Here is a 23261-nt window from a genome sequence, read left to right on the forward strand (position 1 = left end):
TCTTTCACTGTGGACTCGTGTGTGGTGAAATAATTGCTGCCCAAAAAGGGTTGCAGGTTTGTTCTGACAGGGTCATGGCCTGCGAGGAACAACACTGGTAAATGAAAACACTTTGTAACCTCTACATTGATTGTGGTCAAAATTTTAAAAATAAAAAATAATAATACTAAGAGTGGAAAACAGACTTATAGATGCTTATTTATTTTATGTATCCATTTTACATTCTAATGGAATGCAATGTGACATTCTTACTATAGATCATGTCTTGCATACGAGCATGTTTCAAACTTAATGTTTTACATATTAAGACAACTACTAACACACACACAGACACACACATGCTGATACTTAAGAAAAGTTCATACCAACTTGGTCTTGAAATATGACAATCATGTTCATGATAAGTTGAATGTGCACCAAGGAACTCAAACGGCCTCGGACCAGCTTGAAGCAGAAGTGTCAATTCATCCAGCAGAAATACTGGAGAATCTTAATTGTTCACTTTCAGCACAAACAAGTTGTTGGCAGTCAGGACAAACAGTCTTTCATTAGTGGCCCTGAATCCAAGTACAGGGTCATTGGTGTCCAGGTTGGCTACCTGTTGTTTGGCGACCTGCCCGACCTGCCGACCCTGTTTCCGGTTGAAGAGCACCGTGTCGACCGGCGTGGGCTGACGGTAAATGAACACACGCCTGAGGCACTCGCAAAGAGCAGAGTAGGAGAAGTTGGGAGCACAGGTTGCAAACTTTTTATCGCGTTTTGAAGCCTGAACATAACCTGCATGAAATAAAGAAAATGATTTCTGTAGGAAAAACATTGTCTCAATATCTGATTGCACTTTAAACTGGGATATAAAATAAAATAAAAGGTTAACTCAGGTTGTAAAATCACTATGAAAAGAAAGTTAAAGAATTTTAAAGTGACACTTTAATATGTAATAATTAAATTTAATTGGCTTACAAGTGGCCTTACCGAGAGCGTTAAAAGTAGAAATGTGCTCCCATATATCGTTGTCCTGGTTGGGACGGGGCTGCCAGAGCAGTGCATCAACATCATGTCGTAAGCAGAAAGCGGGCATCTCAGCCGGGTCAATATACACAGAGAAAAGAAACTGGTTGCTTCCAAGACTCACCTAAAATTTAAGAAAAGGCATGTAAATAATTCAAAATGATCCGTCTATAATAAATATATAAATCTACACCTATTTAAACATTTCAGTAGGACATTGATATATATATGATTTCACATCATATCTTCTCAGTACAAATGGAGGCTGGCAAGCAGAATGAATATGAATGGATTCTTTTGAGTCAAATTTTCATTGTACTGTCTGTCTATTATGCAGTCACTCTAGCAGAAAATGAAATGAGAAAGGAAAATCTCCATACATTTTCCTCATAAAAAGAGACAATTATGAGGCGCTCATCTGAAACGACAGCAGGATTGAAACATCAAGAGTAAACAACAGCGAAGCAGGATGGTGGCAGCTGCAAGTCACCATCACCATCATCATCAAAGACATCACATTAAATGTCTCCCGTTATGAATCATGACCATTTTCACATTGTACAGAAAGTGATAAGCGTTATGACTTCTCAGTGACGTCTTCGCACCTCTGGTTTTTACACTTGTCCTAAATCCATTTATTGAATGTTGGCTGCAAACATCGAAATCTCATCTTGTTCTGCTCACTGGTAACTGCATATTTAAATCAGTTATTCACAACTGGTGACAGTTTCACATGCTTAAATGCATCTTACAATTCTCACCATTTTCATTTAGACATAAAATGCACTAAATTACCACTATAAACCCATTCTCTACAGATCTGCCAACTGGAGAACATCCACACCGAAATATCATGTATGAATGTATATAATAGCCAAAAATATAATTCATGCATATAACACACACACACAAGTTTTGCATCAGTTTTAGAAATCAATACTTTTACTCTGCAAGAATGCACTGAACTGACAAAGACTGACATTTATATGTTACAAAAGATTTGTATTTCAAATAAATGCTGTTCTTTTGTCCTTTCTATTCATCAAAGATTTCTGAAACCATGTATCATGGTTTGCACAAAAATATTGAGCAGTACAACTATTTTTAACACTGATAATAGCAAAAAATTGTATTCAGAATAGCCTATAGAAATATAGAGAATAGAATTAGCCTAATGGTCATTCTAAATCTTACAAGGGTGGTTCACCTCAAAATCATTTCATGATGATACATTTTATGATGGTCATTTTATATATAATTTTATATTATTGAGATACTATTATTATATACTATTTATTTATATTTATATATATATATATATATATATATATATATATATATTCCATTTTAATTTTATTAAGTTATTCACTAATTTTAGTTATATATTTAATCATTTTATTTTTTGTAATTTAGTTTTAATTTTTTTAAATGTCTACATAGTTATAATTTCTTATTTTCAGTTTTGTTCATCAGGTTTCTTTAGCAATAGATTATTCATTATTTCAATTAAAATTTATTTTATTTTAAGTAATGAGGAATGTTTTAACAGTTTTAGTTTCAGAACAATAATAAAACTGGTATGGGCAAAAAAGAAAGTCATGAAGGTAAAAGAAAAAAAAAAAAAAACCCTGAGCCCCATGAATTCTAGTTACAGCTAAAGGGTTAATCTTTCATTTAACCATGTCCACTATGAATACAGCTTTTGTGCAGTGCATCACTACAGATAACACGGTGACGAATATTAAAATAACCACCCATTACTGCATCTCCAGCATTATTCTAGTAGTGAGGAGCTGTTGAGATACACATCATTCAGATATACAGTAAATGTCAACCCTCTTCTTCATTCGTTGCCATCATGGCTTTGAGTTGAAAGACGAGAGTGTCTCTCAAAGGAGAGGTGCCATTCTACAGGAACACAAAAAGAAATACAAATTCTCTGAGTTCTGCTCCAACACCCAGCTGAGGGACACAAACACACAATCTGAAATCTCTGAAGAGGTCGACATGGGAAATTCTCTCCTCAGAGCCAAGAGAGAGGTGGCTTTGTAATCTGTGAGTGAGTGCACTCAGAAAAGGTCAGTGTGTTTTGCTGCATCAATGTAAGTGATTTAGAAATGAGAAGAAGAGAGGAAATGATGGGGGGGGGGGGGGTGATTCTATGTGGAATTTTATACTATGGCAAAAGAAAAATGTACTCCATGTACAGACAAAAATGAAATGTAGAATGAGAAGACCTATTTTGAGTTCAAATAAAAAGCCATGAGACGACTGATTGGCTGTTGTTGTTGTTGATAATAAAAATAATAAATGCAGAGTAAATGCAATGAATTAAGTTTCTGCCTTATCTATAAATGTAAATGGTAATGAACATTTACCCTGTGTAATTCAAGTAGATTTGCAACCATTCATTATCTTTGTTTTAGCAGAAATGATAAACCTAATATAAATGAAAGACACACGATCATAGAAATCATAATTTAAAGGGACAGTTCACCTAAAAATTTAATTTATCCCATTATTTACTCTTCCTCAAGCCATCCTAGGTATATATGACTTTCTTCTTTTAGACAATTTCAATCAGATTTATGTATAAATAAATGTCCTAGCTCTTTCAAGCTTTATAATGGCAGGGAATGGTTATCAAGATTTTGAAGCAAAATAAAGTGAATCCATCCATCATTAAAAGTGTTTCACGTGGCTCCAGGGGGTGAATAAAGGCCATCTGAAGTGAATCGATGTTAAAAATAGCAATATTTAAAACTTTATAAACTGTTATCTCTAGCTTCCGCTGTCATACACCCATTCACAAGAGAGTGGCGTTTCAGCGGATAATGTTATTTTTTATTCAACATAGAAACAAAAACTTCTAGGCTACAATGACCATAGTATTATTATTATTATTTTTTCAGAAGATGCATTTGAAATATTTAGATACATTTGAATATTTAGACATATTTACAGACCATTTATTGCAGCTGAGAAGTAGCATGAATGCCTTTACAATTACAACTGAGTAAATAATGCTAGAAGAGTTATGGGTTTCAAATGGATTTAAAGGGATAGTTCATCTAAAAATGAAAATTCTGTCATTATATTTTCAAGTTAATTTTTAACCCTTATGTTGTAACTTCCTTTCTTCTGAAGAACACAAAGAAGATGATTTGATAACCGTCTAATATTTTGAAATTACATGAGGGTGAATAAAATCATGACAATTTTAATTTTTAATGGAAACTAGACACTATAAATATTTAAATAAATATTAATGTAATTATGTGAAATAGTTAATTTTGGACCCCGTTTGCAGGTTTCTCAAAATAAATCACGCAATCAACTTTTAAGTATTAAAGACTTGCATTTCAAAAGCTATGATTTACTAACTATTCATAACCAGGTGTAATTATAAGGCATACATTCTTTCTTGTATGGATAGGTACTGTATTCTTAATCCACATAATAAAAAATAGAGTGACATGACTTGATTAGCACAGCTGCACCTATAATAGAAGCCACTATTTGAGGACTTTATTTCTTGCAATTAAATACTGAGATTTCTGGCAGCTGTGCTTAAAATAACCATCATAATATTACTAACTTTGCTTTCAGCCACTTCACTTTTAGGTGACCGATCCCTTGATTACCTGTCAAAGACACGGTCAACGCATGATTGTGCCAAACCGCCAAGTGCAGGAATGTTACTCGCAGCACGAGATGCCAGAAGAGATAAATCAATATGGTGCTTCTGTACTCGCACTCTCTTAAAGCACAGTTTATTTCAAGATGCATTACATCTCAAAATAACAGCACAGATCCTGAGCCTCTTGAGGGAACTTAAACAAGATAACGCTTGCATTAAGTCAGTAGGAATTTAAACACTGATCTGAAAGCAAAGAAATTGTAAATCACATCAGATCAAGAGGTTTTTTTTTTTTTTCTTCTCAACCAAAGTCAACTCATCCTGTAGAAAATATAGGTGATTGCTCAGGTCACCAACATGCTGGTGGTTAAAAATAAATGAACCGATCTACCAAAAACTCAAATTAGGCTTAGTAATGGAATACGTGCATTAAAATGGAATAAATTAAGTTTTATCAGACTGCTACACTTTTCAAACTGAAGTTTGGAAATCAAAAATCTAAACGTCAAATGCTACTTCCTTTTCATACCTCTTACTGGTTAAGAGCAATCATAATAGTTGATACATGGTCTGGAAAAAATAACAGCTAAATAATGACGTTGGATCGCAAAATATATCTGACCAATTACAGACAACTTCTGGACTTTGAATCCTCGTCCAACCTATTGTATTTCTATGGCCTTACCACATTGGTGGGCTTCAGAGTGGCACCATCAAAGCGCATCAGTGTAGAGCTGTCCTCCGGAAACATGTCACAGTCCTCCAGTTCCTGGGCGTTGCAAGGGGGCTTGTCCTTCTCTGGGTTCGGATTCTTTGAAGTCAAATAAAAAAAAAAAAAATACTAACAATTCAGAAACTTTTCCCAGTGCCTTTTTTTAATATCTTTCGTGTGTTAAAAAATAGTGATTTCCTAAAATTTAAATGAAAAACAATGAAAATGCATAAAAAAAAACATGAATGATCACTTTTAAAACTATGATAATCTAAACAGATTGTGAAAAATAATTTATGGTGAAAATGATTTAAATTCTTCAAAAATTAAGCCTCACAGTCCATCAGCTAAAAAAAAAAAATGGTGGTGTTTTTTTTTCTCCTAAAAGTGAAAGAAACTGACCAGGTCTTCAGCAGTGAGATACGAGAGTCTCTGTTGAAGTTGTGATTTTTGTTCGTCAGTCATTAGATATTCTCCTCTCCGGTCCCCCAGAACCACCTCGGACCACAGTGGGCCTTCACTTCGCTTCTGTAGACTGACCTCCAAACTACACAAATAAAAACCTCAAAAACCTGATCAAACACAGTTCCTATAGATTATCACAATAGAGTCATCTATACTTCCAGATGAAGTTCAAAAGTTTTCCCATCACACAGATGACTGAATAAAAGCACATTTTTGTTGTTAACAGTTCTGTTACAAATGAAGGACATATTCAAAATTAATTCAGGTTTTTTTTACCTTTGAACTCTGTGTACAAGTACCATTGAGGATGGAAGATTTCCTATCTATTCAATTGCATCTGATAAAAACATTTTATTATACTGTATATGCTTCATAATGAGGACTGCTTTGGGTTCCCATACAAATGCAAATGACAGTTAAATTGACTGAAAAAACAACAGACAGAAAAAACATGTATAAACATTCAAATCTGAACTCGGACAGCATCCGGCTCACACACTCAAGAGCACAAGAGGGGCCATTGGGGCCTCTTATTAAAATCAAGGATGTGGAAACACAGAAGAGAGGACAGAGAACAATCTTGTGTCTCAGGAGGTGGTGAGTGAACGAGAGTTTGAAGTGATGTTTATTAGAAAGAGAAATGGACAGCGGATGAAGGGAAGGACGTGGATATTCAAATCAGATGAACGACTAAAGCTCTATTCATGTTTCTGAGAACCGCTTGCATCTCGACACGTGCGATGAACGTGTACGGAGGCACAGTGGTAACTCACACCTCTCATGAACACACAACACTGTGGGCGGTTGTTCTCCATATGCGTTGCTTTGGCTCAGCGTTTGCCAAAACCCTCTTGTGCATATACACATCATATTTAGTCTTTGCCAAGACATAATGTGGAACATCAACAGTTCCTAAGCTTTATTAACATTTAGAAAACTGTTGAACGCAAGAAAATGGTCATCATTTATTCACCTTCATCTTGTTCCAAACCTGTATGACTTTTTCTTCAGTGGAACACAATATAAGATAGTCTACTCTTTTGCATATAGCGACCAAAACTGTCCAGATCCAAATAAGTGTAGCTCCAAATAAACTGGTCCATATGACATTAAAGGGATACTTAACCCAAAAATGAAAATTTACATTAATAACTTACCCCCATGTCGTTCCAAACCCGTTGAAGCTTCGTTCGTCTTCAGAACACAATTTAAGATATTTTGGATGAAAACAGGGAGTCAACGCTGTCAAGGCACAGAAAACTAAGAAAGACATCATCAGAATAGTCCATCTGCCATCAGTGGTAACTGTAACATTATGAAGCGACAACAATACTTATGAATCAGCGTAGTGCCATTTTGGCAAATCAGAGCTGTACGCAGGCAGCGTAAGCTCTTCTGTGCCAGTCGCTTCACAAGGATACGGTTTCTATGTACTGTATATTTATGCTTTGATTTGAAAGAAAACAGTGCATCCTGTGTTGCGGCTGACACAGAAGAGCGTACGCTGCCTGTGAACTGCTCATATTCGCCAAAATGGCGCTAAACTGATGTGGAGTGACTCAGAGGAGACAAATTGTGGAATAAAGCCGTTATTTTTGTTTTATTCGCATACAAAAAGTATTGTCGTCACTTCATAACGTTACGGTTGAACGACTGATGGCAGATGGACTATTCTGACAATGCTTTTCATAATTTTCTGGAGCTCGACTGTTTTTATCCAAAATATCTTAAATTGTGTTCCAAAGATGAACAAAGCTTTTACGGTTTGGAACGACATGGGAGTACGTCATTATAACAAAGAATTTTCATTTTGGGGTGGAGTATCCCTTTAAAGGTGATCCGATCAGGATCTTTGGAGCCAATCTTTGATCACAATTTTTACAGACAGTCATGCAGGGTCTGAATTTCATTTTTGAAAACGAAGGGAATTCCCCTTGATTCTTGTTGAGGGGGATTTTTTTATTTGAGTGGAATTTGTTTTTAAGCATTTTTTTACAAATATATAATTATCTGACCTAAATGTTTAATAATGCAGTGCATTTTTGTTTTTACAATGCGGCAATAACAATAGCTGACACCCAACACAAGCCTGATTTCGTGATCTGTATGTGAGGCAGCTACAAGTGACAATTCCTGTGTCAACTGTGTAGCATGTTTCAAGTGCCGCTTGCTTGTTGATGTGGTGATATGAAGCCATTTGCGCATGTTCAGAGGGTAAGAGAGAGCACATGGTGATTCACTCACGCTGGCTGTGAAATTACATCACACAGAAAGCATTATAATTTTACCCACGCCGGACTGAGACAGAGATGGTGCTGCTGCAAGTAATGTCAAACCTTTCACAGCAGGTGCGTCATCAGCTTGGCATCGGTTTATGAGACTGGCCTTTACAGAGACCACCAATCAAACTTCCCAATAGCCGATAGCGATCCGTAGCCCTTCAATCAGAGCACCCCTATATGACATTAAGGATTTTGTCTAGTCAGTAGTTCAGATTTTCATTTGCCCTGTGAACTGGTCTCCATCACAAAATCATGATGACTTTAGTTTTTAAAAGTTACTTTAATCTAAAACTATTGCTGTCTGTTCCTTACATAAAACATTTGTATGGCTTTCAAAGTCTTGCAATTTAGGGCATGCATGAGGTTGTAGGGCTTTGTTTTTTTTAAGGGTACTTTTTGGAATTTTAGACTTATAAATGACCCTTTTCCAAATCGGAGCATTATGCAAAACATCTTTTTGTGTTCTACGAAGTCATACAGGTTTGGAACAATATTACGACGGATGAAATTTTAGGGTAAAATAACCCTGTAAACACAAGTTGTTGCTCCATGCTGATAAATCTTATTCTAGTTTAAATTCTATTTTATTCTAATTCTAACTTACACCAGTATATTTATTTTTGATATATATACCTCTTATCATCTTTAATGGTCCAAGTGCTGGCCTCGGGATCTACAGGAGCGAACAGTTGCCCGTCCAGCAGTGGTGCATGATCTCCTACTCCAACACGCAAGCAGTCCACGGTGAGCTTGAAGCGGATGTCATCTTTAGTGGTGCCTTCAGGTAAACGCACACACACGCTCACATCCTCTTCTGTCTGCTGCCAGAAGTAGATGGGATCTGTGATCATAACAATGAAAGAAGTGACACCGGATTCATAGTAGACATTTACGAATGAATTTCACAGGATTTATACTTAAATTAATGAATGGGTAACACTACAGGCAAAGATTTTCTGAGTATATCCTGAGCAACCCTCCAAGCTTTAAAACAACAACTGTAAAAATAATAAGACTAGGCAATATTTTGTCATGCAGCCCTGTATGTTCAATTCCATTGTCAATTCCTTCCGTAACAACCTTCAACCATCACTGAACTGTGTGTAATAGAGAGTATGATGAGTTCGGAGAATTCTAAGTCACTGTGACACTACTGAAAAATAGGACCAATTAAACCTCTATGTGCACAACAACCTGTGTAATTGACAATTATTATGACTTTCTCCACTAATGTCATAACTTCACTAATATCTTATATAGGTACACAGAGTTTGGCCTTCCATTGTTAAATAAACCCACACAATCGAATTTGGCCTTCCATTGCCAAATAAAGCCATACAATTAGTAATTGTGTGGCTTTATTTAGCAATGGAAGGCCAAACTCTGTGTACCTATATAAGCCATTAGTGGAGTGAGAACATTAGAGGAGGAAGAAGCTCTTTCTATGTGCTGTTGAGTTCCAATGTAGTGATTGTATACTATAGTATGATACAATCAGACTAATTTCTAAAGTGTGTACATCAAATTATTGAACATTAAATGATATCTGCAATACATTTATGTTGGTTCTGTCTAACCTTGGTGGGGGCGGGTAATTGCGGCTCTCCCTTCTCTTATCCATGCTAAGCTGTTTGGATGTGCAGGGAGTTCTTGCCCAGAACAGATCCATACTGCCAATCCAAATTGTATGCTAATTGTCAATCATTTTTGACAACAGTGGTCCTGACAGAACTACGAATAGAGCAAGTGCTAAAGTAAAAAGAGAGGCGGATGAGGAAATAAAGGAGCTGAGACAAGCAAAAAGGTCAGAGTCTCACCCACTCAGTCCTAGCTGTGCTGGCAAAACCTTATTAGTGAAATTGGAACAATTTTCTCAAGCCATAAAGCTGCTTTAGAGTGCAATGAGGAGTGAGAGCAGTACGCTCATCTTCTTTTGTTGCAGGTCTAGTCAACTCGCGGCCCAATAGCAATCTTGCAGAGCAAAACATGATAATGAAGAGAAGGGCAATGATGTTCTGTGACACTGCTAAATCACTCTGACTCTATGAATATATCATGGAAAACAGGATTTTGCTCTTAAGAGATAAAAGAATTTGATATACTATGTAGACACGATGCAAAACTTTCACCACATGACCAGTTTAAGAGTTTAAAATGTTTAATTCTAAGAAGTAAGGAGAAGGTAAAAACAGTCATATAAACTAAATCAAGTCCATTTGTGTGCAAAAGAACTTCATGAAAAAATTTTATTTTACAGAAATGACCAGTTACAGGAATTAATTACTCAAAAAATAATTGGACATAGAAAACTAAATCATGACCCTTTAAGGTCTAAAAAAAATTTATGACAAAAAAATAATTTACAAAAAAAACAATGCTACACAAATGTTAAAAATGGCCAAATTACAGGAATAATTCACTCTAAAAATTAATGGTCATTGAAAATTAAATCCAGACTCATTTGGGTGCAAAAAAAGAAAAGAAAATGAATATGATTATTAAAAGCACTTCAGGAAAAATAAAAATGCTACAAAATTCCAAAATATGGCCAATTTACAGGAATAATTCAGTCAAAATGTAAGTCATTGAAAACTAAATAAATAAAACTTCAGGAAATGAATAATAAACTACAGTGAAAATATGGACAATTTATGCCATCATTTACTCACCCTAACGTCATTCCAAGATTTTTATTTATTTTTAATCCAAGCTGATATTTTCTACAAAGAACAAAGATGATTGTCACTGTGTGTGTGTGTGTGTGTGTGTGTGTGAGAGAGAGAGAATTACATAATTGATATAAAATCATATAGATTCTGTATCATCCAGAAAGACTTGTATTTCACACTTTATTGATTCCCCATCCCTCTCATTACAGTGTTCACTGTATAAGCTTTGGCTTGTTCATGTACCCTTAAATCAACACACCATCAACAGAATATCAATGTCTGGTGTGCGTGTTACCATTAATAGTCTTTTGTGGCTAAGAAAGGTCGACCTCTCTTTCTGAAACAGGCTAATGCACCTCTATTTTATCCGCCTACCACTGGAGTCTCTCAGAACTCTCAGCCTCTTAAAAACGGGAGAGAGAAAGAGGAAGAGGAAGAGCTGAGATTACTCCTTTATATCATAGAAAAAAAGCTCAAAGGGTGCACAGGAAACAAATAGCCTTTTAAAAGCTCCCTTTCTCGGTTTTCAGATGACTAATACAGGTGTAGAGGATAAGATGTAAGTTTCAATATAAATAATTTCCTGTCGATATGTTTGGAATTTTGATTTCGCTAGCTTACTGTTCGGTGATTTCGATCAGTGACTGCTTTAGGTTTGCTAGAAAGTAAAAACGCAAATATTCCACTTAAAAAAAAAACTCATTTAAATGAGGAAATAAACAGATATTTGACTGAAAGGGACCCCAAGTCTAAGTCTGAGCGCCACTAATGAGGCAATATTTGCAATTTGCACTCCCTGACATAAAGAAAATGTCAAACACTAATGAAAATGACGCACTAATTAATTCAATATGCCAAACCAGTTCCATCACGGACAAAAAAAAATGCTTTCAATGACAGGATCCAATATATGTTAGTAAGAAAAACATACTATTAATGACGCTTCATTTCGTCACATAGAAACCCAGCTTAATGTATTTCATACCAATGTATCATGCAGCTGACCCATATTTACATAACACTAACTTACTTTACAGAAAAATTAAAAATGACCCCAAATGATGACCGCTGCTTTGAAGAAACACATGGTCATCTCCAATCCTCAGAGTTTACTTGAGGAGTTCTATTCGAATAATTCTTTCAGATGTTTCTATGGATACAGAAGCCGCTGAATCATTTTTCAGAAGTGCGCTTTCTCAAGCATGCAGCACTTGACAGTTTCCAGGTTGATTGGGGACTACTTCAAATGTCTTTTTTTTTTTTTTTTTGCAGGCTTTCAGAATTCTGTTCGAAGTGCAACCTAGAGCTAAAAATTTTTTTCATGAAGTTCAGATGAATATTCGGGACTATTTCAAATCAGACAATAAAAAAAGCTAATGTTTCAGGCATGGTTTTGTCTAGCCGAATGAAATATTTTTACAATATGCCCTTCTGTTTGTCTAGCCACTGGTTCTCACCCGAGTTCTCCACCTCCATTTCCTCAGCAGGTGGTTCTTCAAGTGGAAGTCCGTCCACCTCAGTAAAAGTGAAGGGTTTTTCTGAGGCTACTATGATTCCTTTACCCTGAGGCTCCACCGCAGCGTAGTGTGGGACACACTTGCCCTTCATCATCCTCCTCTTCCTCACACCATACTTCCTCTCCTCATCTGTGAGAAAGGAAGCACTTTACTAGCTGTGTTTTTTCTTATTTTTCCTGCACCCCATATCTAAAACCAAAATTACTTCATCAATAACTTAAAATACTAATTTATACACCTACTATATAGTTGAGTGAATACATAAACTGCCATTATGTGTACATGATAATGCTGTTATTACACACTAATTTTCAAAAGTTTAAGGTCAGTACGATTGCGTTTTTTGTTGTATTTGTTAAAAACATTGATAATTATAATAAATGTTTTTGAGCAACAAAAATTAGAGTATTAGAATGATTTTTGAAGGATCACGTGACACTGAAGACTGCAGAATGTCCAATGAAAATTCAGCTTTGCCATCACAGGAATAAATCATTTTAACATCACATTTAACATACAAATGATTATTACTGTTTTAATGTATTTTTGATTAAATAGATGCCCCCTTAGTGAGCATTAAAGACTTACCAACCCCATACTTTTAAATGATAGTGTATATTTACTATATGCAGTGATTTACAAAATCCTTTCCTTAAAAATGCTTTAAATAAAATGTTCACTAAACTTAAACTTTTAGTATATACCATAACCTTTACAGCAATATGTAATCAACAATTTGAGTGAAAATTTGAAACATTCAAACAAGTGAACTCTACTTCTTAAGATAAGTCAACTACTTTGGTTTACTTATGTACATAGACAAATGACTGAGAAAAATCAGAACTGCAGCGACTGAAAAAAACAAACATCCTTTGCAGTTCAGGGTTAAATGTAAAAAAAATCATTGACCAGCATGGAGACACTCACTCTCACCCTGGCCAGCAGAGTTGTCCACAGTGATCCACTCCAGTGAGACTGAGAAACCGCTGCCTTTGGTATCAGAAGGATCCTTCTGGACTCTCAGAAGCAGCACTTCAATGGTATGAACATGAGAGAGCATGTGATCCAGGCTGTGAACGATGATGAACGGCTCTCCTAGACGCTTGCTGAACACCGGCTGGGAGTGAAATAAAACAGTATACATCCAAAACATGTAGCGTCTCATATAAACTGAGAAATACAATGCATCTTCTGAAATCCCCAACAGTTATAGACTAATAATTTAATTCGTAGGAAATGGTTGATTTTCTCCCTACCTCCCATTTATTATGTGAACTCTCTCCCCTCTTGCTGGTGCGCAAAAGAGTCAACTTCCCTGTTCCGTCGGAGAGCGTGGCCCAAGTCGCGGAGGTCAGGCTCAGAGAAGCACACAACTGCTCCCCCTCACAAGAGCTTGGGTCCGATTCGAAACGGAACATCTCACAAGGTTTGCCCAAGGCTGTGTCCTGGAAAAACAGCAGATGGAGAACTCTCAATCATTCGGTCTCTGAAAATCAAACCTTCGACCATCTCTACAGCATCACAAAACAGAAGACATATAAAGGGGACTTTTCTTGAAGACATGATTGTGCATGTATTTTGGAGGCTCATAGTGGTGCAAAGCGCAAAAGGAAATACATGCCGTTATAATAGGGAACATTCACGGATCCATCCATAAAGAGTATACTTTCTGAATAAAGGTTCAGATGAAGTTCAGATAATTAAACTAGCAAGTTTATGAATGAAGCAACAAATCCAAAGTTAAAATCAACTCAAATCTCATGATTATTATGTTCTTTTCAAGGGCTTCAGGTCAACGACTTGCTAAAGATCTTTAAAACAACATCTGTGAAACAACGGAAATCAGCCAATGAGACAATTTGGAAATAAAACTAATAAGTGCCACATATCCATGTCTTCGTGATCCTGATCTTCAAAGCCAGCAATCTGAAAAGGATTACAATGAATGTAATAATCACCAATTACACTCTTCATAAGATAGCAATTTTTCCAAAGGACTGGACAGCAATTGGCCTTCGGTTGCCATGGAGCTTGATGCACACATTAACAGAGATCACCCTCAGTTTTCATTTCTATCTCAGAAGAAAAATGCCCCCTGCCTAGTACCATTGAGAGAATACAAACAGTCTCCAAGGAGAGATAATTACAGTGTTACGTTAACTGTAATTATAACTCTAATTGGCACATTTCATAAGTAATTTCAGCATTGTCGCGGGAACGACAAAAAAGTTATAAACAAAATCAACATAATATTTAAACTAGCTCAGAACAAAACATCCTGAAGAGAAACTACATTTCATCATATGCATCTGTGAATGACATCTTATTATGCTTATTTTTATTTGATTCCTTTCAGATTATACGGTAATTCATCTTAAATCATCCACATTTCATCATATGCATCTGTGAATGACATCTTATTATGCTTATTTTTATTTGATTCCTTTCAGATTATACGGTAATTCATCTTAAATCATCCTCCTCAAATAAATATCATATAAAACACTGAAAAAAAATTAAGAAAATTATAATTTTGCTTTGCACAGATTGAAGCTGATATTAAAATAATATTAATTTGTCTAAATAAATTAAAATGTAAACACTAAAACACACACACACACACACACACATATATATTAAATAATACAAGTGCATCTAGGCATCACATTAGGTAATCTAAAATATTATTGTTATTACATTTTATTCTAATTATTTATTTATTTTTCTCAATATGTCTTTCATTACCGAAAATAGATGTAAAAAAAAAAAAAATCTAATTTGGCATCTTATGCAAAAGAAAGTGTACATGCATGTACAACATTATAGTACCATCCAATGCCAAAAATAAAATAAATCATTATTATTAGCAACTAACCAATATAGAAATACTGTGTTGCATTACGGCTGTACAGTGTAAGCAAATTGTAAATTGCTTTTTATTATCATATCATGATGTGGTTTTAATAAAACAGATAATTAAAATATTAATAATCATAATAAGCTAATAAATGTTATTTAAAACACACACATATATATATATATATATATATATATATATATATATATATAGGAAAACTTCGACCTTGATACTACTATAAACCATTAATGCCCTCTGCTGGTAGAGAAAAACTATTTGTAGAGAAATACACTAAAACTGAACACTTAATATTATATCCTGGTCCAAAACTTTCATGTAGGACAGTGCTTCTCAATCTTTTTGACTCGTAGGATCCTCCCATTGCCAAACAAATTCATTCAACATCCCCTCATGATGGTTAAAATATGCATTCTGTAGTGTAATCATGACAGTGTTGCTTGTTTTTTTTAAATAATTACAAATAACAGAAACCGGGAATGTTGATATATTAAAAAGAACAAAACATTATTTTTTTTATCTTTAGGATTCAAAACCCTGATTTTTTTCCCCACAAAAATAATAGATATTATGGAGGAAAAATAAATATAATTTCAGTTTCCATTGACAATTAATATAAAACTGTATAATATAATTTAAATCATCCAGTGCCCCCTGTTTTTTTTTTCTCTGATGTTTTTATTAAATTTAGTACGAAGAATTTAAAAAAAAATTATTTATTATGAATAATGCAAAAAAAAAAAAAAGTGCTCTGGTGTGCAAATATTAGTTCATCAAGATATTTGACCATAAACCATAATTTCGGAAATTAAATCACAGACTCACCAATGTGACAGTTAGATTGAGAACTCTGCCTTTGCTGTCCACAAAGTAGACGCTGTCTTCATACCAGGGGTCGATGTGGAGGTAGTTGTACATACCAAACGCTCTCACATGATCCAGGGTGTACTGACTGTCTTTCAGTTTAACCTCAGCCACAGCTGTAAGAAGACACACATTACTGATGGGGCTAATGACAGCAGACTTGAAGGCATCACAGACCACGGATTGCATGATGTCCTGTGCCAAAAACACGGCTTGGGCTAACATTAAGATTATAATTGAGATGCACACATATGGTAGTTTATGAAGAGCCACGCACGTGTTGCAGAGCTGCATCTTTAGGACTGTAGGACTGTTATACTGGCAATAAAGTTCACAGTGTAACGTTAGTTCACGGCAGCTGTTTGGTTTTGAACAAGATTGTTTATGAGTTTTTCAGGCTGAGGATTAAATAAACGCGTTTATAATTATTCAAATCAGAGAATAACAGGTCAAATAAAGTTATTTTCTCACCTGCGTCTAGTTCTACATTGTAAGTAGGAATAGAGTCCAGTGAAAGCCTGTAACTTTCAAAACTGGGATCCAGCAGCTCTCTGTTTACCTTCAACGAGCAATTCGGTAAAGCCATATTTAATTAAAAGTATATTCCAAAGAACCAGTAAATTCAGTTTAAGAAATCCAATAAAACCGATATTTAACGTTGCTAGTAACAGGAAATAAGCTTTAACTAATGCACGCGTTTCCTACGTGTCGACACGGACAGTTTTCAGACGGACCGACCGCACGGGATTCTGGGAAGTCGAGTCTCTGCGGGTTCCGTTTTTATGTAGATAAAAATAATAAATTATAATAATTTGTTAATGAACCACATTTTATGTTTCATTTGTATTGCCTACATCTTAAAATATATATATATTTTTAAATGTTAGCCCACTCAATCGGTTAAAAATTTAATAAAGTTTATCCAGAGGTGTAGCTATAGCTAGCCTACCTGAAAACCATTCTTCAGAAGGTTTTTAGGTATAACAGATAAATAAAATAATGTTAAGTATATTTTTGACTGTTTATTTTGCTTAATTTGTTTATTGAACGTATACAATAAGAACAAGACAAATAATATAAGAGAATATTGGGGGGGGGGGGGGGATCAATGCTTTCTTGCACTGGAAGACTTGGTTTCGACCTCATTGCCATTGCTAAAGAACTCAAATTCACAAGTTTGGGTGAGTAAAGGCAAAACATGGGAGAGTAGTTGGTGATATCACTTCTTTTGTATCAGAAATAAACTGCTGCAGAAAAATAAAGCATAAACAATGACATCATCTTCAGTCACTTATTACTGGTATTTGGTGACTGTCAATCTCTAATTTAGCACGTAAAAAGACAGTATAAATCAATATAATCCATAATTATGTCCCCACTGGATTAAACAAATGCCTTGTTTATAATGGGTTTTAATATTTTTGTCTGGTCATGCCGGTGTTCTGATCAGGAAATGGCATCACAATATGGTGATTGTCAAACGCTTAAGGAATTCGGACAATCACAACGCGTGGGATTGCTGGCCAATCAGATCACACCTCACTTTTCAGAATGATGAGCTTTTTTTTAAATAAATGCAGTTTAGAAAGGCAGGACATATAGAGGAGAAACAATAATGAACAGTATGTGGAAAATAATGTTTTTTTTAACCTTATAAGCACATTTCATTACACCAAATAATGTTCAAAATAATGTTATTTTTAGCAACATCATATGACGCCTTTAAATCCTCTCTGTGCTCCTCAGGGCAATACATTCCCAGTTTCAACTCCAGTCATGTCTCTAACTTTTTTTCCAAGACTACAATATGATGAACATACTGTACTTCTTCATGGGTCAGAACTGGTCGAAATCCGCACCTCTACGGTTTTGTTCCTGGTCTTCAATCTCCCAGCCATGACTGAGGCAGAGTTCTTTGGAGGAAATCTGGTCAAAAATCTGGCAACATTCCTAAAAATAGCCCCAAGCAAAATCCAAATCACCGAAATCATCCGTGAGGGAACTAATGCAAGGCGAGGATGCTCGACATGACTGACAGGGGAGGTGGAGATCGGGGAGCCTCCTGTCCAGACATCCACCAACAACAGCACTAGTTAGAGCCGCCATCTGTAGTATATTAAAATTAAATGATAAATACAGTGTTTAGATCACAATACAAGGTCTGAAATTGTATATTTATATACTGTTTGCAGAAGAAGACACTGACAATGATAGTAAATGGTGCCAATTCATAAACATGAAAATACTCACCATTTCCATTAGTGTTGTCACAAGATGTGAACAGTATGAGTTTTAACAGATTTTAGTATAAAAAAAAAAAAATCTTTTAAATGTAAGCTTCTTTTACAATTTTGTTGTCATGGCAATGCAACATCTCAGGTGGCCACTCAGGAGGTGACCTGTGATGACCAGCAGGTGGAGACAGTCAGGACAGTATCATTCCTGGTGGTGATGGTCCAGCCCGTGGCGGGATTGTCCCCCAGGCCCCTCAGCGTGCAGCCCAGCATCATGGCTGTGTGAGTGAGAGAGACGCTTCCTGATTTCAGTAAGAATACCTGAAACTGTCATTTTTACCAGGTGTTTAACTGGGATCTGCACCTGGTATCAAGTATCTTTGTGTGTTTCAGGATGACGACTGCAGTGTCAGCTGTGCTCAAAGATGGGAATCAAGGGACTTCATGGAAACACCAAAATCCCATTCAGTGACTGCTATAGGCCAATTACATTGATTTAGCAATCTTTACAAGTGGTGGTAGCCTCAGTTATACAAATTAAATTTTCTGGATTGCTTTCACTTGTATTGTAAGCATTTACAATAATTTCTCTCCCTGTATAGGTGAGAACTTAAAGTTGGCCTTTACTTCGAATTAATGGAAGGCTGAGTTAGCAAGAAATACATGTTGCGATTGATTGTCTTTTCTTTCCTACTCTAACATACTGTATAATGAGTGAAACTGCATCTTGAATGAGAAGAAGAAGAAAAAATGAAGGATGGGACTTGATTTTAACCATCAATAAATTTGTGGATCAGATTATGAAAGCACATGAATTTAAAATGTGCACAGATTAAATAATGTATAAATAAATAATTCCATAAAAAAAAGAAAAATAAGTTTTGATTTCATAGTGATTTTAAATGTCTACAAACAATGTACAAATGTACTAGACGGTGCATAACAATTCAGTCCTTAAAAAAAAAATCATATATATTGCAAGCTCAAACTAGACTGACACGCAAAATAAAAGCAGCGTTGCGAATAAATTAATAGATATGACAATTGAAAATATTTATTGCAAAATCATTGCTTTTGCGCTGTTTCAGTTATGTTTTGCAATTCTTAATTTAATGTTTTGCAAAAAGCTAATTTATTTTTCTCAATACTTAAATTTTAGTTTGCAAAACTTTATTTTCTTTTGCAAAACGTATTTTTTTGCGTATATATATGGCATTAAATAGACTCCATACCTACACATTTAATTTAATCATATCAGCATTTTGGGTTGGAAATGGCATTTTAAAAAAAAATGAAATAAAATGGCCTATTTTTTCATCTTACCAAGCTTAATTTCATATTGTTTTATATATCCATAGACATAATTTTTTTATATTATACATAAAATATTCAGGAAGTGGTCTTAATTATCTTAATTTTACTTTGTTTTACCATTACCATGCATCATTGAAACATTTTAAATGTATTATTCGACAAGTGGAGGATGAGACAGTTGGAGACTGAGGACCACTAGAGGGAGATAAAGTCCAGAGCCTTCAATCCTTACACTTACACCTGCAAATAAAGAGAGAGAGAGAGAGATAGAGAGAGAGAGTTATTTGTCATCCACAATGGGCTAAAAAGAAGGATATTAAAAACTTGACATTTTTTATTCCGTTTTTTTAACGATTGTTTCGTATTCTACATATCTACCTCAGTTATTAAATGTTTGTGAGGTACATATTAAAACCTTGTAATAAATCAACATAATAACTACTCATAAATGTTATATTGTACAATCTCGCATATTAAAAATTGTGCAGACATGGAGGACAGTAGCATCATCTGAAAGCTGGGTAGGAGGCAGATGTTTGGATTGAGTTGAGCTAATAATGTCAGGACGGTATTTAAGGAGGCTGTTCTTCAGACGAGCTGCTCTCAGTCTGCGCTCCTCCACACACACACATGTGATGTGTTCGTGTTTTTCCCAAGCAGGTCCTTCTTATTTTCTTGTGCATTTACAAGATGCGTGCTTATGGAGCGTCTGGGGTATTTTTGACCTTTACGTTACTTTTGCATTTTCTTTGTGTTCACTCAATAAATCCAACCGCGTTCAAAGGCATGAAAGTGACCAAGACGGTTCCAGCTGCTGATGGCCAAAGGAGAGCCAAGCACGACAAAAGTATTCAGTCAGCATCACCGTTATCAGGAGACGTACAGTCACAGCGGGCGATCAAGGAGGCAATTGAACCTCATGATTACATGATCTCCATCTACAAGACCTTTTCCTCGGCTGAGAAACTGGGACTGAACGCCAGTTTTTTCCGTTTGTCAAAAGCAGCAAACACCATAACGAGTTTCGTGGACGAGGGTCAAGGTTAGTTATTTCTGTATTAATTAATTTCGGATTTAAAATTCTTAATCTGCTCCAAAATTGTTTCCCTTTTCAAAGAGAGTCATAATTGCATTACAGATGAGTTTGATATAATGCAGCCTACGACTAAAAATATTTTAAGAATGAATTGAAGTGTCATAACTCTAAAGGGACTGGGAACAATCTTAATTAAATAATATTAAATAATAAACAAGAATCCTCAAAGTATCTAAACAAGTTTTGACAGATGATCCAAACTTTCTTTTTACACTCTACCTTTTTCATAAAAAAAGCAAGTCCAGAAAGAAAAAGTTAACAAATTTCAATATGAGACATTGAAAGAAACAGTGTAGAATTAAAACATTTTTATTGTATAACTTTTCATTCTTTTTAATCTAAAATAAAAACAAAGCAATCGTGAATGAAGGAAGGAAAGAAAGACATTTCAACGAGACTACTTCTTCTCTCTCTCTTCTTCTGCATTCACATGTTTTATATGCTTCTCTAAACTGACTTTGTAAATACTGTACAGCCACTAAACATTTGTGCTCTTTGTTCCAGATGACCTTTTGAACTCCCCACTATGGAGACAGAAATACTTATTTGATGTGTCGACTCTTTCTGAGAATGTGGAGCTCTTGGGTGCTGAACTGAGGATACACACAAAGATCTCCGGAAGCTTCCGAGCATCTGAGACGGGCCCAGTGGAGATACAGCTGCTCTGCTGCCAGTCGCACGCCGTCCTTGATTCCAAAACCCTGGATCTGGAGGATGCGCATAAACCGAAATGGGAGGTTTTTGATGTATGGGAGATCTTTAAGGAACGTCGCCGGCACTCCGACGAGACACGCTTCTGTTTAGAGCTCAAGGCGACGCTCGATAATCCTGAGAGGGAAATCGACTTGCAATATCTTGGATTTCACAGACATGGCCGCCCGCAACTTAAGAAAGCCATATTGGTTGTTTTCACAAGGTCAAAAAAGAGACAAAGCCTTTTCTATGAAAAAAGGGAGAAGATTAAACCGTGGGGTCTGGATAGTTTTGGGAAGGAGAAAGGACCTCACTCAAAGTCCCGACGGAGAAGACGGACCACGTTACCTAACCGCCACGGCAAAAGGCACGGCAAAAAGTCCAAATCTAGGTGCAGCAAAAAACCCTTGCATGTGAATTTCAGGGAGTTGGGTTGGGACGATTGGATCATCGCTCCCTTGGACTATGAGGCCTATCACTGTGAGGGCATGTGTGACTTCCCCCTCCGATCTCACCTGGAGCCAACCAACCATGCCATCATACAAACTCTCATGAACTCCATGAACCCCAGCAACATGCCGCCCAGCTGTTGCGTCCCGTCCAAACTCAGTCCGATCAGCATCTTGTACATCGACGCAGGAAATAACGTGGTATACAAGCAGTATGAGGACATGGTGGTGGAGTCCTGCGGCTGCAGGTGATTGGGACTTTCCTGATCCGTCTTTAGAACACTAGTGGAAGCCTTAGCTGAAATGCTCTACTGTAAAACACATCTGGAAATACAGTTTTGGACTGGAATCAAGCACAAAAACATTGTTACATCACTCCGGTATTTTTATACTTCAAATTGGTTGTGTGTACTACGCATCTTCATTCTTGCAACACATTCCTGCTTTATAACTGTATTTTATGGACTGATATGTAAATAATTTTTTTAATTGTACAGGTGCAAATTTTTATTTATGTTCAGTTACACTAAGTTATTTTCTCTTAAAGTGCCATTGTTTATTCAGTAATAATATTTCACACATATAATAAACTATTTTAGTTATTGTATCTACCTCATTGTACAAATTATGTTACCGTGTAAATGTCTTCCATTGAGAGATTAACATCATAAAAGATTTGGTAAATATTTTATAAAAAGTATGAACCACATTATTCCTTCAATAAAATACCACAAAATTAATTATATTTGTTAAATATTTCTTCTTGAATACTGCCTTTTTGTTATTGCTTGCACAAGTACTGAACTGAATTAATAGATGCATGATAATGATGAGTAATGAATGTTTTTAAAATATGAATATTTAATAATTGGACAAATAATTTGAATGTATATACTGACATTCAAAAGGTTGGGGTCAGCAAGATTTCTTTATTATTTATTACATTTATTCAGCAAGGACACATTATAATGATTAATATCGACAGTTATAATGTTACAAAAGACTCAAATTTTAAACAATTTCTATTCATTAAAAAAAATCCAGAAAAAAATGTGTTATGATTTCCACTAAAATATTAAGCAGCGCAACTGTTTTTAACATTGAATATAATAATAAATGTTTCTTGAGCACCAAATCAACATATTAGAATGATTTCTGAAGGATCATGTGACCCTGAAGACTGGAATAATGATGCTGAAAATTCAGCTTTGCATCACAGGGATCTATCCATCCATCCATCCATCCATCCATCCATCCATCCATCCATCCATCCATCTATCTATCTATCTATCTATCTATCCATCCATCCATCCATCCATCCATCCATCCATCCATCCATCCATCCATCTATCTATCTATCTATCTATCTATATAAGAAGCACAACAGCTTGCAACTGGGACTGAATGGTAGATTATTAACAAGTCTGCTGCTCCCTGTTCTCA

General features: G+C 35.6%; 2 protein-coding genes across 3 annotated transcripts; one reads left to right on the forward strand and one right to left on the reverse strand.

The window, feature by feature from the left end:
- Positions 1–185: 185 nt before the first annotated feature.
- On the reverse strand, positions 186–16786 carry LOC127935895 (nudC domain-containing protein 1). 2 transcript variants are annotated; one of them, XM_052534109.1, is made up of 10 exons: positions 16504–16786; positions 15994–16148; positions 13550–13738; positions 13221–13410; positions 12234–12422; positions 8741–8948; positions 5763–5907; positions 5334–5459; positions 973–1132; positions 186–777 (listed from the first exon to the last, which is right to left on the reverse strand). In XM_052534109.1, the coding sequence occupies exons 1-10, from the start codon at positions 16616–16618 to the stop codon at positions 491–493; spliced, it is 1764 nt and encodes a 587-aa protein (XP_052390069.1). In that variant the 5' UTR covers positions 16619–16786; the 3' UTR covers positions 186–490. The 2 variants fall into 2 exon arrangements, with proteins under 2 accessions (XP_052390069.1, XP_052390070.1); XM_052534110.1 differs by having other exon boundaries at positions 13227–13410; positions 16504–16769.
- Positions 16787–20197: 3411 nt separating this feature from the next.
- On the forward strand, positions 20198–22599 carry LOC127935783 (growth/differentiation factor 6-B-like). Its single transcript, XM_052533954.1, has 2 exons — positions 20198–20622; positions 21181–22599. Exons 1-2 carry the CDS (start codon positions 20271–20273, stop codon positions 22068–22070), a joined length of 1242 nt encoding a protein of 413 aa, XP_052389914.1. The 5' UTR covers positions 20198–20270; the 3' UTR covers positions 22071–22599.
- Positions 22600–23261: the final 662 nt, after the last annotated feature.

This window comes from Carassius gibelio, chromosome A19 (assembly GCF_023724105.1).
Source record: "Carassius gibelio isolate Cgi1373 ecotype wild population from Czech Republic chromosome A19, carGib1.2-hapl.c, whole genome shotgun sequence".
Lineage (NCBI taxonomy): Eukaryota > Metazoa > Chordata > Actinopteri > Cypriniformes > Cyprinidae > Carassius > Carassius gibelio.